This window comes from Elaeis guineensis, chromosome 11 (genome assembly GCF_000442705.2).
Source record: "Elaeis guineensis isolate ETL-2024a chromosome 11, EG11, whole genome shotgun sequence".
Taxonomy (NCBI): domain Eukaryota; kingdom Viridiplantae; phylum Streptophyta; class Magnoliopsida; order Arecales; family Arecaceae; genus Elaeis; species Elaeis guineensis.
Genome location: NC_026003.2, coordinates 8,056,795 through 8,076,875, shown reverse-complemented (window position 1 = coordinate 8,076,875; position 20,081 = coordinate 8,056,795). Strand labels below are relative to the sequence as shown.

General features: G+C 39.4%; 1 protein-coding gene across 1 annotated transcript in view; it reads left to right on the top strand.

Annotated features, from left to right (window-relative positions):
• Positions 1-20,081, top strand: part of LOC105053544 (LRR receptor-like serine/threonine-protein kinase FEI 1) — a 45,187-nt gene that overhangs the window by 5,973 nt on the left and 19,133 nt on the right. Inside the window, 2 exon segments of the mRNA XM_019853763.3 lie at positions 4,108-4,258; positions 4,348-4,483. Of these exon segments, the coding sequence (XP_019709322.2) occupies positions 4,159-4,258; positions 4,348-4,483 (236 nt within the window). The 5' untranslated portion in view covers positions 4,108-4,158.

Sequence of the window (20,081 nt, the reverse complement as noted above, 5' to 3'; positions counted from 1 at the left end):
ATGGAACTTAATTTCCTTATTCAAGACACGTAGCTGTGGTGTCTGAATCGGGCTCCATCTTGTCTATTACATTTCGTAGGATGGATAAAAGCTCTTCATCCATGCTAATATCAGGTATGGAGTATTGAAACCTTGGGTTTAGATAATAAGCTGTACAAGTGCATATAAATTTTCATAATTGATTAAGTTTATTTATACAAATTTTGAAAGAGTTTTTGATTTGCTGCTTACCTGCTAAATGTAACTCCCTATCCATTTGATAGCTCTATCGATGATCGATGATCCTGATGTACTCATCGACATGTTATGGATCTGCCATCTTGATTTGTTTCTGTCCTCTCCATCATATAATATAAGAAGCCCATTTGGGGGTATCGCTCACTATCCTCGATCCAAAGCACTTCATATAGAGGCTTGATAGCCGCCACTATCTTCTCGGCCCGCTGTCAGAATAACTGTCTCGTCACTAAGCTCTCCACATTGCCTCTCAGTGTTGTTCGGGCATATCTACTTTGTTGCCATCCATGACTGACAAACATCTGACATAAATATACTTTCTTTTCAATCAGACTATTAAGTGTTATATAATTAGTAGCAAATCGAGTGACACCTAGTCTCAATATATCACCCCTAGCAAACTACCGTATCAATGATAGACTCATGTATGGTTGTAGATGAATCTAATGATGCTCCGTGCTGACTCCACTACCTTCTACATCCTACGCATCTTTCCAATATCTATAATATCAGTTCGATACAATGTGCAGCACATGGGATCCAGAAAATATGCTGTCGCTGCTCCATCAATATCTCCCCTATAGTCTTATACTATGGGCCGTTATCTGTAATAACCTGCATGACATTCTGCTCTCCTATCTGATCAATCACCTCCATCAATTTGAGGATGTAGCTGGCATCGTGTACCTCAACGAAGTATCAACAGACTTGTGAAAGAATGTTCTTCCATCACAATATGTCAAGAAGTTGATGATGCTTCGTCTAGTAGGACCAGTCCAACTATCACACATCACAATCAACCTATATACCAGCCACTTGCTCTGATACGAGGCAATCCATTTTTCAAGATCCTTTTTATTCTGGTCAAGAAGCTCACCATGGATATCCTTTGGTCTTGGAGGATCTACACCTGAATCGGCATCTTGTATAGATGAAATAGCAAAGCGATAATATGGGTTGTCTGCTGCATTTGCTGGGATGTGACTAAAGTGAAATCAAGATTCAATAGTTCATCATATATCCTTCTTCTTATCTTTCTTCAATATAGTGTCAATCCTCTGTTGCTTGAAATCTCTACTAGAAATACATATGGATCCAAGTGGTGGATAGTGGCTCTTGTTGGAATCTCCCTAGAGGACTTTTTTCTACTGCCAAATGCTGCCAACATAGATGCAAGATGGCTAATGCCTCTACCAGCGGGCTCTTTAATTGAGGATGTCTTCCTAAACCGTGAGTCGACTTTGCTGCAGTGCTCCCTGAGCCTGATTCGACCTCATAAGCTGACGGTCCAAATCAAGCTCTATGCCTGGCTACTTTCTCTAGCTGCCACTGATCATCCAAGCTCGTTCGAATGACAGCATCGATCTGTGCCTGCTCATCATCTGGAACAGATTCTTCCTCTGACTCCTTAGAGTGATAAGAAGGTGGCTCTGTTGCTTGATGATCCACCTCTGCCTTCTTTATCAAATTTTTTTTCTTCTCTACTTTAAAATTAGCGAAGTATTTCTTCGTTAATCGACGGATCTCTTGTGGACACTTGCGGCACATAGCTACATCTAGATAGCCGTCAGTCAAATGTTGCTTCAACCGTGTAACTCCTTCCTTGAATTTTATGTTACACCATTTACATCTTCAATGTTGTCGACCTGAGATCATTTCTCCATGCTCCCAATCAATGTCACGATCTGGATCCTTTTTCTTCCTTGATGGATCCATTCATGAAAATTGATAAGCACATCACTTCAATAAGTACGTAAAAATGATAGATTTCGTTTATCTATTTTTTTATATTTTTTAAATTATTTATTGATTTTTAATTTTTTTTAAAATAAAATATATTAAAAATTTAAAAATTATGAAAAAAATAATTTGATCTTAGATCCATGTAGAATTTTATCATGGACACTGCATATAATTTTCTTAGACGGTGGACATATATGAAATGTTTTATTTTTTTCAAATTTAGGTCTAGGCCATTATGCACAAGATACGTTAAAATGTTGATAAATGTGATCAAATTTATGTCAAAATAGCTTGCAAGTCTCTAAACAATAATATGATTTTATAGTTATTTTTTGAAATTTATTTTTTAATTTTTTATTTCAAAAATATTTTTTAATTTAAAAAATTATATACTTAACGAAAATTAATGATTTTAGTGTCATTGTGTAGATTATATTTAGATCTATAACATATATTAAAATCATGTCAAATTTTTTTTTTTGACATGGTTTCCTCTTCTTTTTTCATTTTTCATGAATTTTTCAAAAAAAAAAAAGAGAGGAAGAGAGGAAAGAGAGCATGGTTTTGAGAAACATACCTCAAAAAGCTTTAATTCACATATTTCTTGAGTCTTCCTACGTCTCTTTGTGGTAGGGAGTAAGAAACGGAGAGAGAGAGATTGAGAAATAGAGAAGTCGAAAGACTTCTTCTCTGTCTTAACTTATGTTAAAAGAAAGCCAAACCAGGCGGTTCGGCTCGATTAAGCTGCGTACCGCCTGGTTCACATCGAAACCGTCCGGTTCAAGGCCAAACCGGGCGGTTCTCTCTTTTTTTTTTTTTTTGGGTCGGGTGCCGAAAACCAGGGCCGAACTGACCTAGTTCAGTGCCGATCCGGTTCGGCACACCCTGAATCGGGCGGTTCGGTCTGATTTTGAAAACCCTGATTGGTGTCACCTGTGAAGCTGTGACTAAGCAATATGAGATTGATGCCATGCTTGTGGGGTTTTCAGATAGCGGATGTCTTGGTTTTGACAGTGGTAGAACCAGTTCTCCCTTGCCATTCGACGCAAACAATTAATTAGGAGAAGAATTTTTTTCATAGGTTACAATGCTGAAGAAGATACAATATGAATTGCTTATTTGTATTTTCTTTTTTTTTTTAAAATTTCTTTCTTTCTTTTGGATTCAACTTGATATCCAAATTCCAATTAAATGCCTCTATCATGTCTTTTCTTTTTTTTTTTTGACAAACATGTGTAATTGCTTTGATCAATTCAAATTTGGTGATGTCAATTCTAGGTCTACAATGTTATTCTGAAACCAGTTTTGAGATAGGTGTCAAGTTATTAATACAATTTTTAGCCTTTTACACTGCATTAACTGATCTCCTCATTTGATTGGTTGACTCATGACTAGCCATGCTAGTGCCACATTGATAGGAACTATAAAGGTAACTGAGCAGGTAATCCTGCCTTAATGGGATCTGCTAGATGTTGTATCACTGTGCAAGCCTAATTCGTGGGTGAATTAGAATAGACTTCCGACGTATTTTCTTCTACTTGGTTGGAGGTACTGGGGCTCCAGAAAGGTGGATTGTCATAATAAGAATTAAGGCTATGAGGTAAATTTACCACCCTATAATGGCCAATATATAAGGTTGCCACATCTACCAAATAAATTTTGTCACCCTACAGTGCTCAGCTGCGGACTTAGCGAAACCCCCCAAAAAAAGGCACTTGCAGTTGCATCCATCCAAACAAAATCATTTTAGCCACATAGAACTCTGCAGTTCCAGCTAGATGCTTTCTTTAACTACAATAAATCTTCTGTCACAAGCAACCAACCAGTCCTTAAACTGAATTATATATTCGATAGAGCTCGATAATTTATAATCAGTTGGAAGTAATTATGTTAAGGTAGTTATTCGAACGATTAGAGAAGATTCTTCTGCATAAGATGACATGGTTGGGGGTGTGCAGTATGTGTTTGATAGGAATTCAAGGAATGATTTCTCTGCTAGTTACTGAGCTGATCTCTCTCTCTCCCCCCCTCCCCTCTTCCCTCCCTTGATTATTTATTTTTTTTTTCACAGTTCAGATGGCATTTACATCTCTTACAGATAACTTTGTTCTTTATGGATGACATCAGGGATCCATCAGATGATTTGTTGTAATTTTGTTATGCTCATCAAGCATATCAATGGGCATATTTCTGATGAAATGTCAGAGGCAACACCTTCCTTCCATAATGCTTGTCCTCCTCATGGTGGTGCCAATAAGCAGTGCCATTAGTTCGGATGGTATGAGATGTTTCAGAAATTTCATAATATTTGTCTTATTGTTCTTTTGTATAATTGTATCTTCTTAATTCAAGGATTGTTTCGTACAGGTGAGGTGCTTCTAAGTTTTAAGACGGCTATTTCTGGTTCAGATGGTGTCTTGCTCCATTGGAGACAAGAGGATCCTGATCCTTGTGACTGGAAAGGCGTGACATGTGACAATCATACAAAGAGAGTAATTTATCTGTAAGTAGCTCTATGATATAGTGTAGTTACTGGGTGTATGGTTACCTTTATTATACACACTTGTAACCATTGTCTTTTTATTTCATATTATATGGTAAATTAGGCTCTTTAAAAGTCTCTGTCTCTTTGTTATTGCAAAGTGGATATAGATCCAGTGAGTAGGAAAACAGAGCTTGCAAAAGAAAGAGATTATGAAAAAAGTTTAGAAGCAAGATTGCCTGGAAGTGTTTGAATGAATTCTGAAACTAGTGCCTAGATTTGTTGATATAACAAGAACTTACCTATCAGGTGTTCTCATTCTTTGTTTGCAAGTGGGATTGTTGCTTGCATGTAGAATACTTGATACATGAGTTCTGAAACTACTCAAAAACGATAATCTGGGGGATATCATCTGAAAAAAAAAAAATGCTCGACTTTAAGTGTGATAGGACTTATGAAGGGGAGTGACTTTCGAAGTGAATATAGCACTTCAAGAAGGATAGTTGGCTGCTAAGATCAGACATGATTAAGAGCTTGCAGAACAGTATACACATACAGACATACACTAAGTTTATATATGAAGTTGTGCAATCTCATTTGGATTCATTTAGTGAGGGTGTCAGCCAAAGAGAATCGCATGGGGCTTAATTTTGCCTTATATTTTAAAGCAAGGTTGGCTGTGTTGGTAGCCGGGCCCATACTGCTCGGGCGGTGGCATGGTTTGATACGCCCTTATTTAGGCCCGAATCAACATAGCAGAGAGAGCGGGGGAGAGGGAGAACCGGAGAGAGGAGAAGAGAGAGGGAGGTAGGTGGAAGGAGGGAGAGGGAGGGAAGGATAGGGAGAGGATGGGGAGGCTGGTGGTGGCCGCTAGAGGGCTATCGAGACCTCAGATGATTGGAGGAGTAGGGAGAGGCCAAGAGGGAGAATCTGAGAGAGAAAAAAAGAGGGGAGGGAGAGGGAGGGAGGGATACGAAGGCCTCCAGATGATCGGAGGAGTGACGTTGCTTTCGTTCGGATTGCAACAGGGTTGCCAACTTTACTGTGAATTGGTAAAAATAAAAAAAGCTCAAAATAGGAGCAAGTCACCCTTGTTTCAATCTATACAAGGGTGGAGCCGCTCCTTCAGTCATCTGGGGGCCTCCATAGCCCTCTGATGGCCACTACCAACCTCCCTGCCCTCTTTCTTTTCTTCCCTCCTCTCTTCTCTCTTTATCTTTTCCTCTCTCTAGGTGGGGGCGAAGCTCTGGCATCCTCGACAGCACTCCGGCAACTTTAGTGGCCATCTGGCGGCCTCTGCAACCATCCCTCTCCTTCCCTCCCCCCTCTGTCTTTTCTTTCCCTCTCCATCTGTTCGTCTTCGCCAGTGTCTCATTTTGAACGCCGAAACTGTTCCAATTGGCCATCGGTACAGTCCAGCGTGCCCCTAATTAGATGGTTCGGGATGGTTTTGCCATTTATGTTTTTAAGATAGATGTATGTACATAAAAGGCTTTTTCCCAAGGTGGAGACTTATCGCATACTAGATGTGGCTCGGTACTTTTGACTCATATAGTTTATAGGAAAAATTATGACGACACCCTTTGAACTTTGCCCCTTTTACACTTAGATCCTAAAGGAAAAAAGTTTTAAATAGACCCCAAAACTTTCGAAATGTTGCAAAGAGGTCCAACCGTCTGTCTCAATGTTATGATATGAGGGTAATCTGAGAGGTTAAGTTTATGAAATACTATAAGTGTCTTTCAATGTTATGATGTGACGGTCATCTGAGAGGTTAAGTTTATGAAATACCATAAGTGTCCTTCCCAGAAGTTCTTTGGTTTTGGCACAAAGTGGAGTGGAGGGAAAGAAGAGTTATGATTTTGAGGGAGAAAGAAAAAGATAGGGTGGAGGGATAAAAAGAAACATAGATCAAAGGGAGGGAGAACTTGGACTATAATGGCTTTGAGCACTAGCAGCAGCCATATCTCCACCCAACACTCTGACCAAAACATCATCTTCTATTGTGACTGTGGGTTGAGGGCAAATTGGAAGTTGGAGTAAGCACAGGTTTGACGTCTCATGTGCCAGGCATGACTAGACTGACTGAGCTAATGCACTCTTTTTTGAAGTACCTATGTTCTTCTCTGTTTTATTGTCTCTTGTCAGAAAAAGAAAGAAATAAAGAAAGAAAGAAAACTTTTCTCTTTCAACTTGAAGCCATAATTGAGGATTAAAAATATGGACTTTGGTTTCTTTGCAGGACGACTCAGAGAGGAAGAGGTTCCTCATGACAGTTAAGGAATGAAATCAGCAATCTCTAATAGCTTGTGCACATGCGCTGTTTCTGTTGCTCATTTCTATTTTTCTTTGTAGCCTGTGTATGTTGTGAAGATCCATAGATCATGGTTCCAAATCTCCTATTACGTCGTCATTTCTATTTTTCTTTGTAGCCTGTGTATGTTGTGAAGATCCATAGATCATGGTTCCAAATCTCCTATTACGTCAAACCGAAAAAGAAAAAAAAAAGGAAATCCCCAAATCTCCACGATGCTAAATGGGTCTTCTCATAAAGTTTTCAGAATACCATATAGGCATATACCAAAGAAGATAGCGAAGAAAATTGGGAGCAACAATGAACATAAGCAAAGAAAGCAGTCTTGTTTTTTATTACCAATCAGAAACCTCCACCAAGTTGGTACTATTTCCCTCAGCAAAATCAGCTTACAGAAAACCTCATGATGGATTTCAAATTTCCTTCCTTCTGAGCAATAGAACTATATCCACAAAAAATAAAAGACAAAACTGAAACAGATGGATTTCAAAGCTTAAAAAGAAGGCATCTTTGTTCTATATATCACTCAAACCACTTGTTGCGTTTAATCCCCAAAAGAAAGGCACCTCCTTTCCTGTCTATTAACCTCTACAGCAACATATATAACAAGACTCTTAAGGCAACAAAGTGAAAGTAATCTAAAAATTGGCTAAAATTTCTAAATTTTCAGCGAAAAAATCTTGAGAAATTCATTAAAAATGATCCAGAGGGAATTCGTTAGGCTCTAAGAAGAATTAGAAAAGCAAAACCAACGAGCTCTCGGCCCCAAAATCCAGCGCAATGATGGGAGATTGGAGTCATAGAGGAGGAATCCAAAGCTCTTGATCTCCTCTCTTTAGAGAAAAAGGGAAGAAATGCTTCCTCTTTCCTCAAAGCTCCTCTTTTGGGGACAATGAGGTGGGATAGTGGGGCGCTTCTTCTTTCCTCAAGGCTCTCGATCATGGTTCCAAATGGGTCTTCATGGTTCCCATTATATCAAGCAAAAAAAAAAGTATTGATTAATACCCCAAAAACAAAAGTATTAATTGAAAGTGATATGATGGCATTTTAGTCATTTTATCTTTTCTATTAACACTATTAAGCCGGAAACAGACAACTGGGCCTCTTTGTAATGATTTTAAAGTTTTGGCGTTCGTTTGCAACTTTTTAAACTTTTGGGGTCAAAGTGTAAATAAAAGAAAGTTCGAGGGGTGTTACTGTAATTTTTTCTAGTTTATAATAGGGTTCGCCGAATCGGCTCGAATCATTTGGTTTGGGGCGCGTCGAATCATATGAGTGGTTGATCGGGATGGTTCCAATGTGAAAAATGGAACACCGGTTAGGAGGGAGAAGAAAAGAAAGGAAAAGATGGAAGGGGAAGGAGATTGAAAGGCTGGAGAGGCCGTTGGAGGCCTGTTGAGGCCTTCGAAGCTCTACCTTCCTCTATAGAAAGAAAAATAGGGGGAGAGAGAGAGGGGAGGGGGAGAGAGATGAATGGAAAGAATGGGAGAGTGCGGAGAGATTAGTGGTGGTTGTCAGAGGGCTGTAGAGGCACTTGGAGGGCGGAGAGGATCGCCTCATTTTGCTTCAACGAAGTGTGGGGATAATGTAGCCGCAAGTGCTGATGCAGTGTTGCAGGCACTTCACTATAGCAGTGCAGTGGGAAGAGGGTTTTAAAGGATAAAATGCGGTCTTAGATTCCGAATTTGAACTTGATAAGATCTTTTAAGTTGTAGTTAAGAGTTTCGCAGGAAGTAAATTTCAGCAGCAATATAATCTATATTTTGATTAACAGCAGCCATAAGCATTAAAAATGAAAGGTGAACAACCGAGTTTAATACACCAACACCAAGTACATATGATAGTCCCAAAAGAAGCATCCAAAAATCAAATCTTTTCAAGCTTAATTATTAGAAGAAAGTGGATAGGTTTTGATGGAAGGTTAAGAAGATAATAGATTACGATGGTTACGTGAAAAGTTGATTATCTTAGATGAGAAGATAAAGATCGGAGAGGTTCAAGGTTGCAATCGATTTACCAGATGCGGGGTATCCACGACCATCAAGATTAGCGGCACCACGGAGGACAAACTCTAGTACGGGAAGGATGAAAGGCAAGAAGGATTTGGAAGGAGTGGAGAGGAAGGAGAGATCAATCTGAGCATGTGGAAGAAGCGATCATGAATTAGAAGATAAAGAGAAGCCGTCCGTAGAGAGAGGGGATTTAGGGTTTCTATGAAATCTTTTTTTCTTTTCCTTTTTTTCAAGATCCAAAAGCCAATATTTATCATCTTCTTTTTTTTTTCCCTTTTTTTTCTTTCTGATTGGTCCAAAAATGTTATTTTTCTCTTTTCTTCTTTTTTATCTCTTTTTTTCTTTCCCCTTTTTCTTTTTCATTTCTTTGATAAAAGATATATTTGTTGGAGAATCATGTGATCTCCACAAATCTAGATTGGCATCCCCGTTTGGTTAAAAATAAACAAAAAGATTTGGTTCAGATTTGGGTTAATCTATCCAATCTTTCTTAAAATAATTAAGTTGGATTGAATCAAACAGTATAAATGAAATAAAGCAAAATGATGATTTGATGAATAAAGTAAAATAACGCTTGATGCACTACATCAGTCTTCTTGGATGGGAGAAATCTCGATCCCGTCGAGATAGCCTCTTGATAGCTTGATATAGGTCCTCTCGAAGTCGGTGCAACTATCTTTGAAATTTAGCTGCTATCAGTCATTGGACGCCTTTGCCAACATATCAAATATCGGAGATGTATACCCTGACATGTGCTAGTCTCGAGAACGTCCAAAATCTCCTTCATGTCCTCTGATGCCATCTTTGCTTCTGCAATGAAAGATGGTACCTTGATGTCTGCAGTAGTGGATGTTTCTCTATGATACTCCAACAAATCACTCACGTTGAAGACTCGAGAGATAGGTACTTTTGGTGGCAGATCAATAAGATAGGCATTCTTCCCCAGCTTCTTGAGAATCTTGAACAGTCTAAATTTCTTCCTGCCTAATTTGCTATAACTTCTGGTTGGGAATCCCTCCTTCCTGAAATAAACCAAAACACTATCTCTCTTACTAAAATCCATATCTCGGCGGTGTAGGTCCGCTGCTGCCTTATATTTGGTAGTGGAATCCTGCACCCTTTTGTGAACCTGTTGTTGCACCTCTTGAACTTGTTTCAAGTAGAACTTGGCTTTTGCACTAACTCTACTAGGATATAGAATGGATGCTCGATGAAGAAAATGGGAAATAGGATGGCCATAGAGGGCTTCAAAAGGAGATTTTTCTGTGGTTCTATTGATGGAACTATTATATGCAAACTTAGCTTATGATAAGATTAAATTTCATTGTGTTGGTCTTTCACTCGTCAAGTATCTTAAAAGATTGTCTCAAGATCGATTTACCACCTCTATTTGCCCATCAGTTTGCGGGTGATATGGGCTGCTAAAATTTAATCTACTTGCTGCTTTGGTCATCAGAATTCTCCAAAAATGACTAACAAATTTAGTATTCCTATATGATATGATTGATCTAGGAATGTCATGCAAACACATAATTTATTGGAAAATAGTTTTGCAATATATGATGCATCTGATGTCTTTTTATAAGGAATAAAATGGACCATTTTAGTGAAGCGATTTACAACCACAAAGATTGAGTCAACATGCTGTATAGTTTTAGATAGGTCAGGAATAAAGTCCATAGAGACGTCTTCCCAAGGAGCAGAAGGAATGGGGAGAGGAGTATAGAAGCTCGTGTTCTGTTTTTGATCCTTAAATACTTAACAGGTCATCTAACGTTAGACAAATCGTTCTACTTCCTATGCATGTTTGGCTAATAGTAGTGCTCTTGAACTAACCCCAAGGTTTTATCCTACCAAAATGTCCCCCTAAATTGCTATCGTGTAGGTCTTGAATCAAGGATCTCTCAGCGAATCCTCTGAGATGCTGCCTCAGAAGTCCGATGAAATTTTCTCCCTTTCGAATAGTGTGATCGGGGCAATTAAGGAACTGGAATTGTGAATGAAGTGCCTATAGGATGATACAAGTCCAGGAAAGCTTTAAATCTTAGTTATTGCCCAATCTTGAATCACTTTGATTTTAGTGGGATCTACTTTAATTCCCTTGACAGACAATATAACCTAGGAAGATAAGGCTATCAATTAAAAAGGTATACTTCTTAAGGTTTAGATATAACTGATTTTCTCTCATGATCTGAAGCATTTGTGTAGATGGTTTAGATGAAGTTTAGGACTCGTGCTATAGTTCAAAATGTTATCGAAGTATACCACAATGAATTTTTCAGTGAACGGCCATAACACCTGATTTGGGATACACATGAAAGTGCTTGGGGCATTGGATAGCTCGAAGGGCATAACCAATCATTCATATAGTCCTTTGGTTTTGAATGCTGTTTTTCACTTGTCTTCTAGTCGGATACAGATCTGGTGATATCCGCTCTTCAGGTCGACCTTAGAGAATATCTTCGCATCCCCTAGCATGTCAAGCATGTCATATTCCCATGCTTTTTTGGGGAGTGAGGAGAGCAGGCACAGCCATGGGACTCAATACTCTCTCTAATGTACCCTCTTTTCAACAAGTCAGTGATCTATTGATGCAGTTCTCCATGCTTATTGGCTCATCCTATAATAGGCTAGGTATGGGAGACTCGCCCTTGCATCAGGTCAATGTAGTGCTGGATGTCTCTCATAGGGGATAGGCCATCAGGGAGTTCCTCTGGCATGACGTAAGAAAACTCATCTAACAATGGTCGAACAATCGAGGGAACCTTAGAAGTTTCAGTTGTTTCTTTTATCACTAAGGCATAAACCATCAGGGATCTTGCTAGATTTTTGGCAAATTGGGATTTGTTCGAGGCCATCACAAATTGCTCCTCGGTGGATGAAGGTTTTTAGGATAAGTCTGATTTAGGTTTCGATTTTGATGTATTGTTGAGTGGAATCAGCCTGATCTTTTTATTATTCTTAATGACTATGTATGTGTTCTCGTTCCTATCATATATGGTGCTCTGGTCAAATTGCCAAGATCTTTCTAGAAGCAAGTGATATACGTCGTGGGCACTACATCGCATCAAACCTCGTCAGTATAAGTCTTCCCAATGGAAAACTCAAGTAGACTCCATTGCATTATTGGAACTTCGTCCTCATCCTTAAACAAGGCAATTCGATAAGGTTGTGCAAGTTTCTTAGTTTTTAACTACTTAAGACTGTTGATAATTAGAATTGCTTGTATATCTTTCATGTTACAAGAGCTTATATATAGAGCAATAAAGATCGAGGTACAATGAACCTATTGATCTTCTAATGATATATTTTCTAAACAGGATTTGATATATTTTCTGTTTAGGATTATACAGATTTCTCGAATCAATTACAATAGGAAACAAAACAATGATAAATATCTCCTACTCTAGATATGGAAATACATTAATTACAATTCCTGATTTGTAGACACAAATCAAGGGATATAGGGATATCAATCAACACTCCCCTTCAAGCGGGTGCGTATATGTCATATGCATCAAGCTTGTTATATATGTATGTTATCCTCGGATCTAGAATGATTTGGTGAAGATATCTGCTAGTTGATCGTTAGAATTTACAAACGAGGTAGTGGTTTCTCCAAAGATGATCTTTCTTGGATGAAATGGCAGTCAATCTCTATATGTTTAGTCCACTCATGGAAGACTGGATTGGAAGCAATGTGCAAGGTTGCTTGATTATTACAAATGAGTTTCATCGAGTCTACGTTGCAAAACTTTAATTCTTGAAGCAGTTGTCTCAACCATATAAGTTCACATGTAGTAAGGGTCATAGCTCGATATTCTGGTTCTGCACTTGATCTAGCAATCATATTCTACTTTTTGCTTTTTCATGAGATGAGATTGCCCCCAATAAGAACACAGGATCTAAAAGTCGATCTCCTATCACTAGGAGATCCTGCCCAATCTGCATCTGTATATGCAACAATGTCTTTGTGGCCTCTATTTTTATAAATCAATCCTCTTTCGAGAGAACCCTTAATATATCTCAAGATCCAAACCACTGCATCCCAATGACTATCACAAGGAGAGTTAAGAAACTGACTTACAACATTAACAGCAAAGGATATGTCTGGTCTGGTTATAGTAAGAATTTAATTTTTCCACTAGTCTCTGGTCTGGTCATAGTGAGAATTTAATTTTTCCACTAGTCTCTGATATCTATCTGGGTCTGAATAGGCTCCTTCTGATCTAGTAGAAGTTTCACGTTTGGATCCATAGGAGTATCGATTGGTTTACAATCTAGCATTCCAGTCTCTTTCAGAATGTCAAGGGCATACTTTCTTTGAGAGATGGCGATGCTTGTTTTTGATTGGCCTACTTCAATCCCAAGAAAGTACCGCAACTAGCCCAAGTCTTTAGTTTGGAAGTGTTGAAACAAATGCTGCTTTAGGCCTTTGATACCATCATGATCATCACCTGTAATGACAATATCATCCATGTAGACCACGAGGTAGATGCATAGATTAGAGGATGAATGTTTATAAAATACAGAGTGATCTGCCTCATTATGGATCATGCCAAATTGCTGGATGATTTTACTAAATCTTCCAAACCATGTTTGAAAAGACTGCTTAAGGCCATATAGTGATTTGTGTAACCAGTAAACCAGACTCGTCTCCCTCTGAGCAACAAACCCAGGTGATTGCTCCATATAAACTTCCTCCTCTAAGGCATCATGTAGAAAGGCATTTTTGATGTCCAGCTGATATAAAGGCCAATAGTTCATGACAGCCATTGATGAGAAGAGTCGGACAGATGCCATCTTAGCAACAGGGGAGAATATGTCTCTATAATCAAAACTAAAGATCTGAGTATAGCCCTTAGCCACAAGACGTGCTTTCAAACGATCCATCTATCCATCAGGGTCCACTTTAATAGTAAAAACCATCGACAACCAACTAGATTTTTCATGAGGAAAAGGAACAAGAGTCCATGTGTTATTGGATTCCAAGGCTGCCATCTCATCAATCATTGCCTGACGCCATCCTAGATGGAAAAGTGCTTCCTGGACAGTTTTAGGAATAGAAACAGAAGCAAGGCATAAACAAAGGCATAATGGGATGAAGATAAACGATGATAGCTCAAAAAATTATAAATAGGATGAGGATTATGAGTAGAGCGTATACCTTTACGGAGAGCTACAGGTCAGTCAGTGGAATGCTCAGGTAGGCCGGGGTAGGTGGAGATGCTAGAGCAGAAAATGAATCACTTAAATCTTGAGTGAAAAGAGTCTTCGAAATCTCAGTTGTAGTCGACGTTGATAAGTGATAAGTGGGCATGGTGAGGAATGTATCAGCTGAGCAGGTGGAATAAGAGGTTTGGGAGAAACAGAGACTGACAGACCAAGGTAGAGAATCGATAAGAGCTGAGAGATGGATTTAGGCTCCAACGATGAGCTGAAATAAGGTGTGTTCTCAAAGAAGGTGACATCTGCAAACATGTAAAATCGATGTGTGGAAGGAGAATAACATCGATATCCCTTCTGAATTCGAAAGTAACAAAAAAAAAATGCATTTAATAGTACGGGCAGAAAGTTTATCAAGACTTGAAGAACGATCATACACAAAATAGGTAGAACCAAAAACACGAGGTGGAACAATGTAAAGAGGTCCTTAGGAAATAAAAGAGAATAAGGTACTTGGTTATTTAAAACAGATGATGGCATTCGATTTATCAAGTAACTAGCGGTGAGAGCAGCATCACTCCAAAACTTTAAGGATGCATTAGCATATAACAAAAGAGTACGAGTTGTCTCAATAATATGACGATATTTTCTTTCTGCTATGTCATTTTATTGTGGAGTATGTGGATAGGTGGACTGATGAATTATGCCATAAGATGCCATGAAAGAATTGAAGGGAGTAGAAAAATACTCCTTTGCATTACCACTATGCAAAATGCGAATAGCATGCCCAAATTGAGTTTGAATTTCATAGCAAAAGTTTTGAAAAATAGTAAACAACTCTGAATGATCTGTCATTAAGAATATCCAAGTACATCTTGAAAAATCATTAATGAAAGTAACAAAGTACGTATATTCTAAGATAGAACTGACACAACTAGGATCCAAATATCAGAATGAACGATGTCAAAAGACTCTGCTTGATTATTTACCTTGCTTGGAAAGGATGCCCAAACATGTTTTCCAAGCTGACACGACTCACTCTAAAGATTGCAAATGAGGGAGATGAGGGATCATCTTTCTTAGCTTATTTAGACTTGGATGACCCAGACGACGGTGAAGGAGACTAGGAGACTCTGTGACAGCACATATGGTAGAGGATGGAGGCTGGAGATAATAAAGTCTTTGTGATTCAGATCCTACACCAATTGTCTATCTTGTACTCCGGTTCTGTATGAGAAAAGAATTAGCAGTAAAGATTATAGAGCAGTCAAAAGTGCAAATAAGTTGACTAATAGAAATTAAATTAAAGAGACAATTTGGTGTAAAAAGAATAAATTTAATGATAAAGAAGAGAGAGGTGTAGCTTGACCAATGCCAGTGGCTTTAGCTTTAGAGCCATTGGCGAGGGTGATGTAATGTGGTATTTTGGGAGATGATAATTTTGAAAAAAAAAAAGAATTACCAGCTATGTGATCAGAAGCACTAGAATCCAAAATCCAGGATCCACCAAGCGAAGAATGAGAGAGGCAAACTGTAGAATTATCAGTATGGGCAACAGTAGTTGAAGATGAAGCTTGTTGGGCTGCTTTAAACTGAAATACTCTTTGTATTTGCTATTTGATAAAACATTCTGGTTGTCACTCTTAATACCTGGTGCCTGAGATTGTATCACATTAGCTGATTTCTTTGAAACATCATGCAAAGAATAGCATCGGTCTTGAGTATGGCTTAAGCGATTACAAAAGGAATATTGAGGCGATTACTAGATCCACGGCCCCCTCTACCACCACCACGACCACGACCTTGGCCTCCACAGTTAGCCGTGTTAGAGACAAAGACTAAAGATTTGAGATTATTTGGAAACCAACTCCAGATACTGCCTCCAGAGAAGGAACTCGCAGTAAATGATCAATAACATCCTCCACCGTAGGAATATTAGGATTTGTCAGAACTTGATTCTGAATAGAGTCAATCTTTATGAAGACGTGGAGAACGAACACCTTATACATGTTGTCAAGCTTGTCCAGCATCTTCTGAAGGTTATCATGTGTCAGTATCAACTTGATTTCTTCAATGGTGGATTAGCTTTGTTTAGATATGAGGGTAGGTCATGATCCGTCATTTTGAGTGCTGTCAGGTTATGGACAAAATCATACAGACGTATATCAAACAGAATCATGCAAATAATATTTTTAAAAAATATTTAAAAAAATCTAGATTTCTTGAGCAAAAATAATCAAAAATAATAATAACATTTTATTACTATTAATCAAAAATAATAATAACATTTATTACTATTAATCAAAATAATAATATTTTATTATTAATAAAATAATAATATTTTATTATTATTCAAATTATTATTAATAATAAAATAATAATAGTTTTTCTTTTTTTCTTTCCTCACCAAAATATTTTTTTTCTTTTTTCATTTTCCCCTTTCCTTCCTCCTGTCGCCCCCCTGTTGTGCCCCCGACGATCCGTGGCCACCTTGTGAGGCCTAGACCCTCGCCCTGCCCTGCTTCATCGTCATCCGCACCGCACCCACCGTCTCCACCGCACCCGACTCCATGCGACCGTCAAACCCTCTCCCTCCCTCTCCCGGCCCTGACGAATCCGAGTCCTCTGGCGCCAGCGCCACCAACCCTCCTCTCCTGGCCTCAGGTGCCTCCTACGTCTCCCGCACCTTGCGTGACCGCCCCGCACCCTTCGCGGCCCCGACTGCTGCCGTCCCCTCCCTTCCCTCCTCCGACCCGGCGAACCCGAGCCCCCACGGCTCGGCGCGAGCATCGACGACCGCCCGCGCCCCTCCATTTGCGCTCCTCGATTGAGCGGAGCTGGAAAAAAAGGAAGGCCGGCTGCATGATGGCGGGAGGGAAAAAAGGGCAGGAGAAATCGCATGTTGAAAATGCGATTTCAAGTGAAATCGCATCTTTCACATGCGATTTTATTTTTTATTTTGTTTTGCCTATGGAGTGCCATCTCAGCTTGAAATTGCATGTTGAACATGCGATTTTAAGTTCGAAATCGCATCTTCAACATGCGATTTCACCACGTCACTATCGCATCACCACAACTGGGGTAGTTTCGAAAATAAGTTGGGTTCGGGGGTAGATTGGGAAATAAGTTTTTAAAAAGAAATATTTAAAAAAAATCCAATCTTATTCACTAGTGTGTAATATCATCTATTATGATACTGAATAGCACTTAGTGCCTTAGCAAACTGATTCATTTCCATGGATTCATGCATATATATGTATACATGTATTTTCCATCTTGTGTTGTGTTATTACATTCTTATTTTTTTCCCTTCTAGCTAGTTAGTAACTCGTCCCAGTATGAGCCACCAGCTGCCTGCAAATAGCTGGCTTTGTCTGAGAGCCCTTCCTACAAAAGCCAGCCTCCGGTCCTCGGGGCGTAGACCAGAAGTAAGGTCACTAACCCTCTTGTAAGGGTCCTACTTATAGCTATTTTAGGGAGCGTTTGCTGAACTATTTCGAACCGAATGGTTCAGAGTTCAGACCGTGCTGAACCATATCGACAAGATACCGGTCCAGTTTCGACATACAAAATGGCATAACGGCCATCTCGGAGGGAGGGAGAAGAAAGAGAGGAACAGAGGGGGGAGAGAAGGAGAGGAGAGGAAGAGAGGGCTCCAGTAGTCATCGAAGTGTTGCCGACTTCTCCCAAAATTATAAAAAAATAAAATACGATGAAGGCGGCAACGCCGGATAAAAACAAAAGAAAAAGATACAGGGGCAAACCCCTGTTTCAAACTAGAGGGCAGAGGCCCTCCTCTGGCCTCGACCGTCCTCAGTCCCATCGGTGCTGGCTCGCCAGCCGTCGGAGAGGTCGCTGTGGTGTCGCCGTCCATTCGAAGGCCTTTGAGGGCCTCCGATGACCTGGTAAGCATCTTCCTCTCTCTCCTTCCCTCCCTCATCCTTATTGAGCTCAGCAATAGCTTGGATGGTAGTTGCCGACTTCTCTCGAAATTATAAAAAAACAAAATACGGTGAAGTTGGCAACGTAGTTGCCAACTTTGCCCGATAAAAAGCAAAAAAAAAAAAAAGAAATAGGGACAAACCCTTGTTTCAAACTGAAAGAGGCGGAGGCCCTCCTTCGGCCTTAGCCGCGCTTAGACCCCCTCGGTGTGGCTCACCGGTTGGCAGAGAGGTCGCGGCGGTGTTGCCATCCATCCGGAGGCCTCTGAGGGCCTTCGATGACTCGATAAGCATCTCTCCCTCTCTCCTTCCATTCCTCTGCCCTTATCGAGCTCGGAAGAGCTTGGATGGCCTCCGGTAGCTGTTGGAGGCCCTCTCTTCCTCTCCCTCTTTTTATCTCGAAGGCAGCCGGAGGCCCTCTCTCCCTCTCCCTCTCCCCCTCCTCTCTTTTCCTCTCTTTCTTCTCCTTCTCCCCTTCTCTACCTTGTCAGTTTAGCTCGGCACGGACCGGTATGGATCTGTATCGAACCGTACCATCGGCTGGTCGGCATGGGGTCTGGTTCCGGTTTGGCGGTCCTTGCTTTTAGGTGTGTAAACAACAAACCATGTCTGCTATTTAAGTGGCTAGTTGGCCATTGTTGCTATCTCAATCGGCTCTCCTACTGAACATCAAAATCTGCAATAGATCCCCATTAAGCTCAAAACTTTTAGTCCTTCAGCCTCTTAACTCTTCATCAAAATCCTCAAATCTGTGCTTGAAGTCTGTCTTCTCCCTTCTGAAACCTTTGAGACCTGTTGTTTTGCTTGGAATAGATGTTTTGCTGGACTCCTCCTATTGGAATATTCTTGAGAGCATGGTTTGCCATACCACCCCGTACCATACCATATTAGTACAGTATCAATATACTATCTTGTATTGTACCGACACTCGTATACTGTCCCATACTATACTGAACTGCATACCAACATTGTAATAGAATGGTATTGGTATGGGGTCCAATACTAAGACGGCAAATCTTCCTTGAGAGGGTATAGATTTGCAAAATTTCCACTATTTGAGGATGATAATCTTAGCATATATGTTTCTTGGTAATATAGAGGTAAGATTTATTCTTTGTAACCTAATTTTAAGTATTCTTCCCTCATTTTATTCATTTGTGTCTTCCATTGTCTCACTTCCTTCAAAGTAACTAATTTTGTTGTTTCTCACCTCATTCTATCATTAATCTCCTATGCTTTGGTGTTCGATAATCATGCATTATTGTGATTCCAAGTTATTCATTGCTGATTATCTGAGAGGTGCTAATGAGTAGCATGTCTTTTTATAATTGGCTTATATGAACGAGTTACATACTTACGTTTATATTGGATGTCCTTACCTTATAAAACAAACATGGCATCACAATCTGTTTGGCCATAACTGAGTGGTTTTTGCTTTCTAACGGCATTTTTGTAGTTTAAGATAGTACAAATTTTGGCCCTACCTTGTAGTTTAACATACTTCGGGACACCATGAAAGCTTGTACCTCATATTGCTGCACTTGATCAACTGCTACTGTCTAAGCATTTTTTAACATTTTTGAGATGCGCTAAAAGGTATGCTTTCTGCTACTTTATATAAACTTTGAAAGTGCTTATAACTTTCTGGGGTTGCTTTCACAATGATTCAACAGATAAACATTCACATGTTCTACTGATCATGGTCAGATTTAGGTTGATTTGTGGTTATGAATCTTTGGACTGGAGGAGTTTTCTTCCCTACGAATATAACCAATCTAATAGTTGTTCTATGTGTACGCGTGTATTTCTTTTGTGCACATGCTACTTTGCTGGTTATTAATATGTGCCATCTACAACATATTTGATAATTGGATATGAAATATGTTCTTTTATATTATTCTGAAAGCTTAATTTCTCATCATAGCCTTATATGACCCCAACTTCATGTTACTAATTTGGCTCTTGCAACCACCTATTTGACCTTATTCTTTTGTTCATAATATTCCAGTTCTAGCCGAAAACCTTCTTGTTGCCTGTCCCTAGGTTGCTTTCTCAATTAACTTGGGCATTCCTGGTGTAGTCCTCAATACATTAGAAATCCTTGAAACAAAAATGTTTGCTAGAGCAATATTAGTGGAATAACCATGAAAAGAGGTTGGATTTAAATCGGATGACCATGGGTTGCC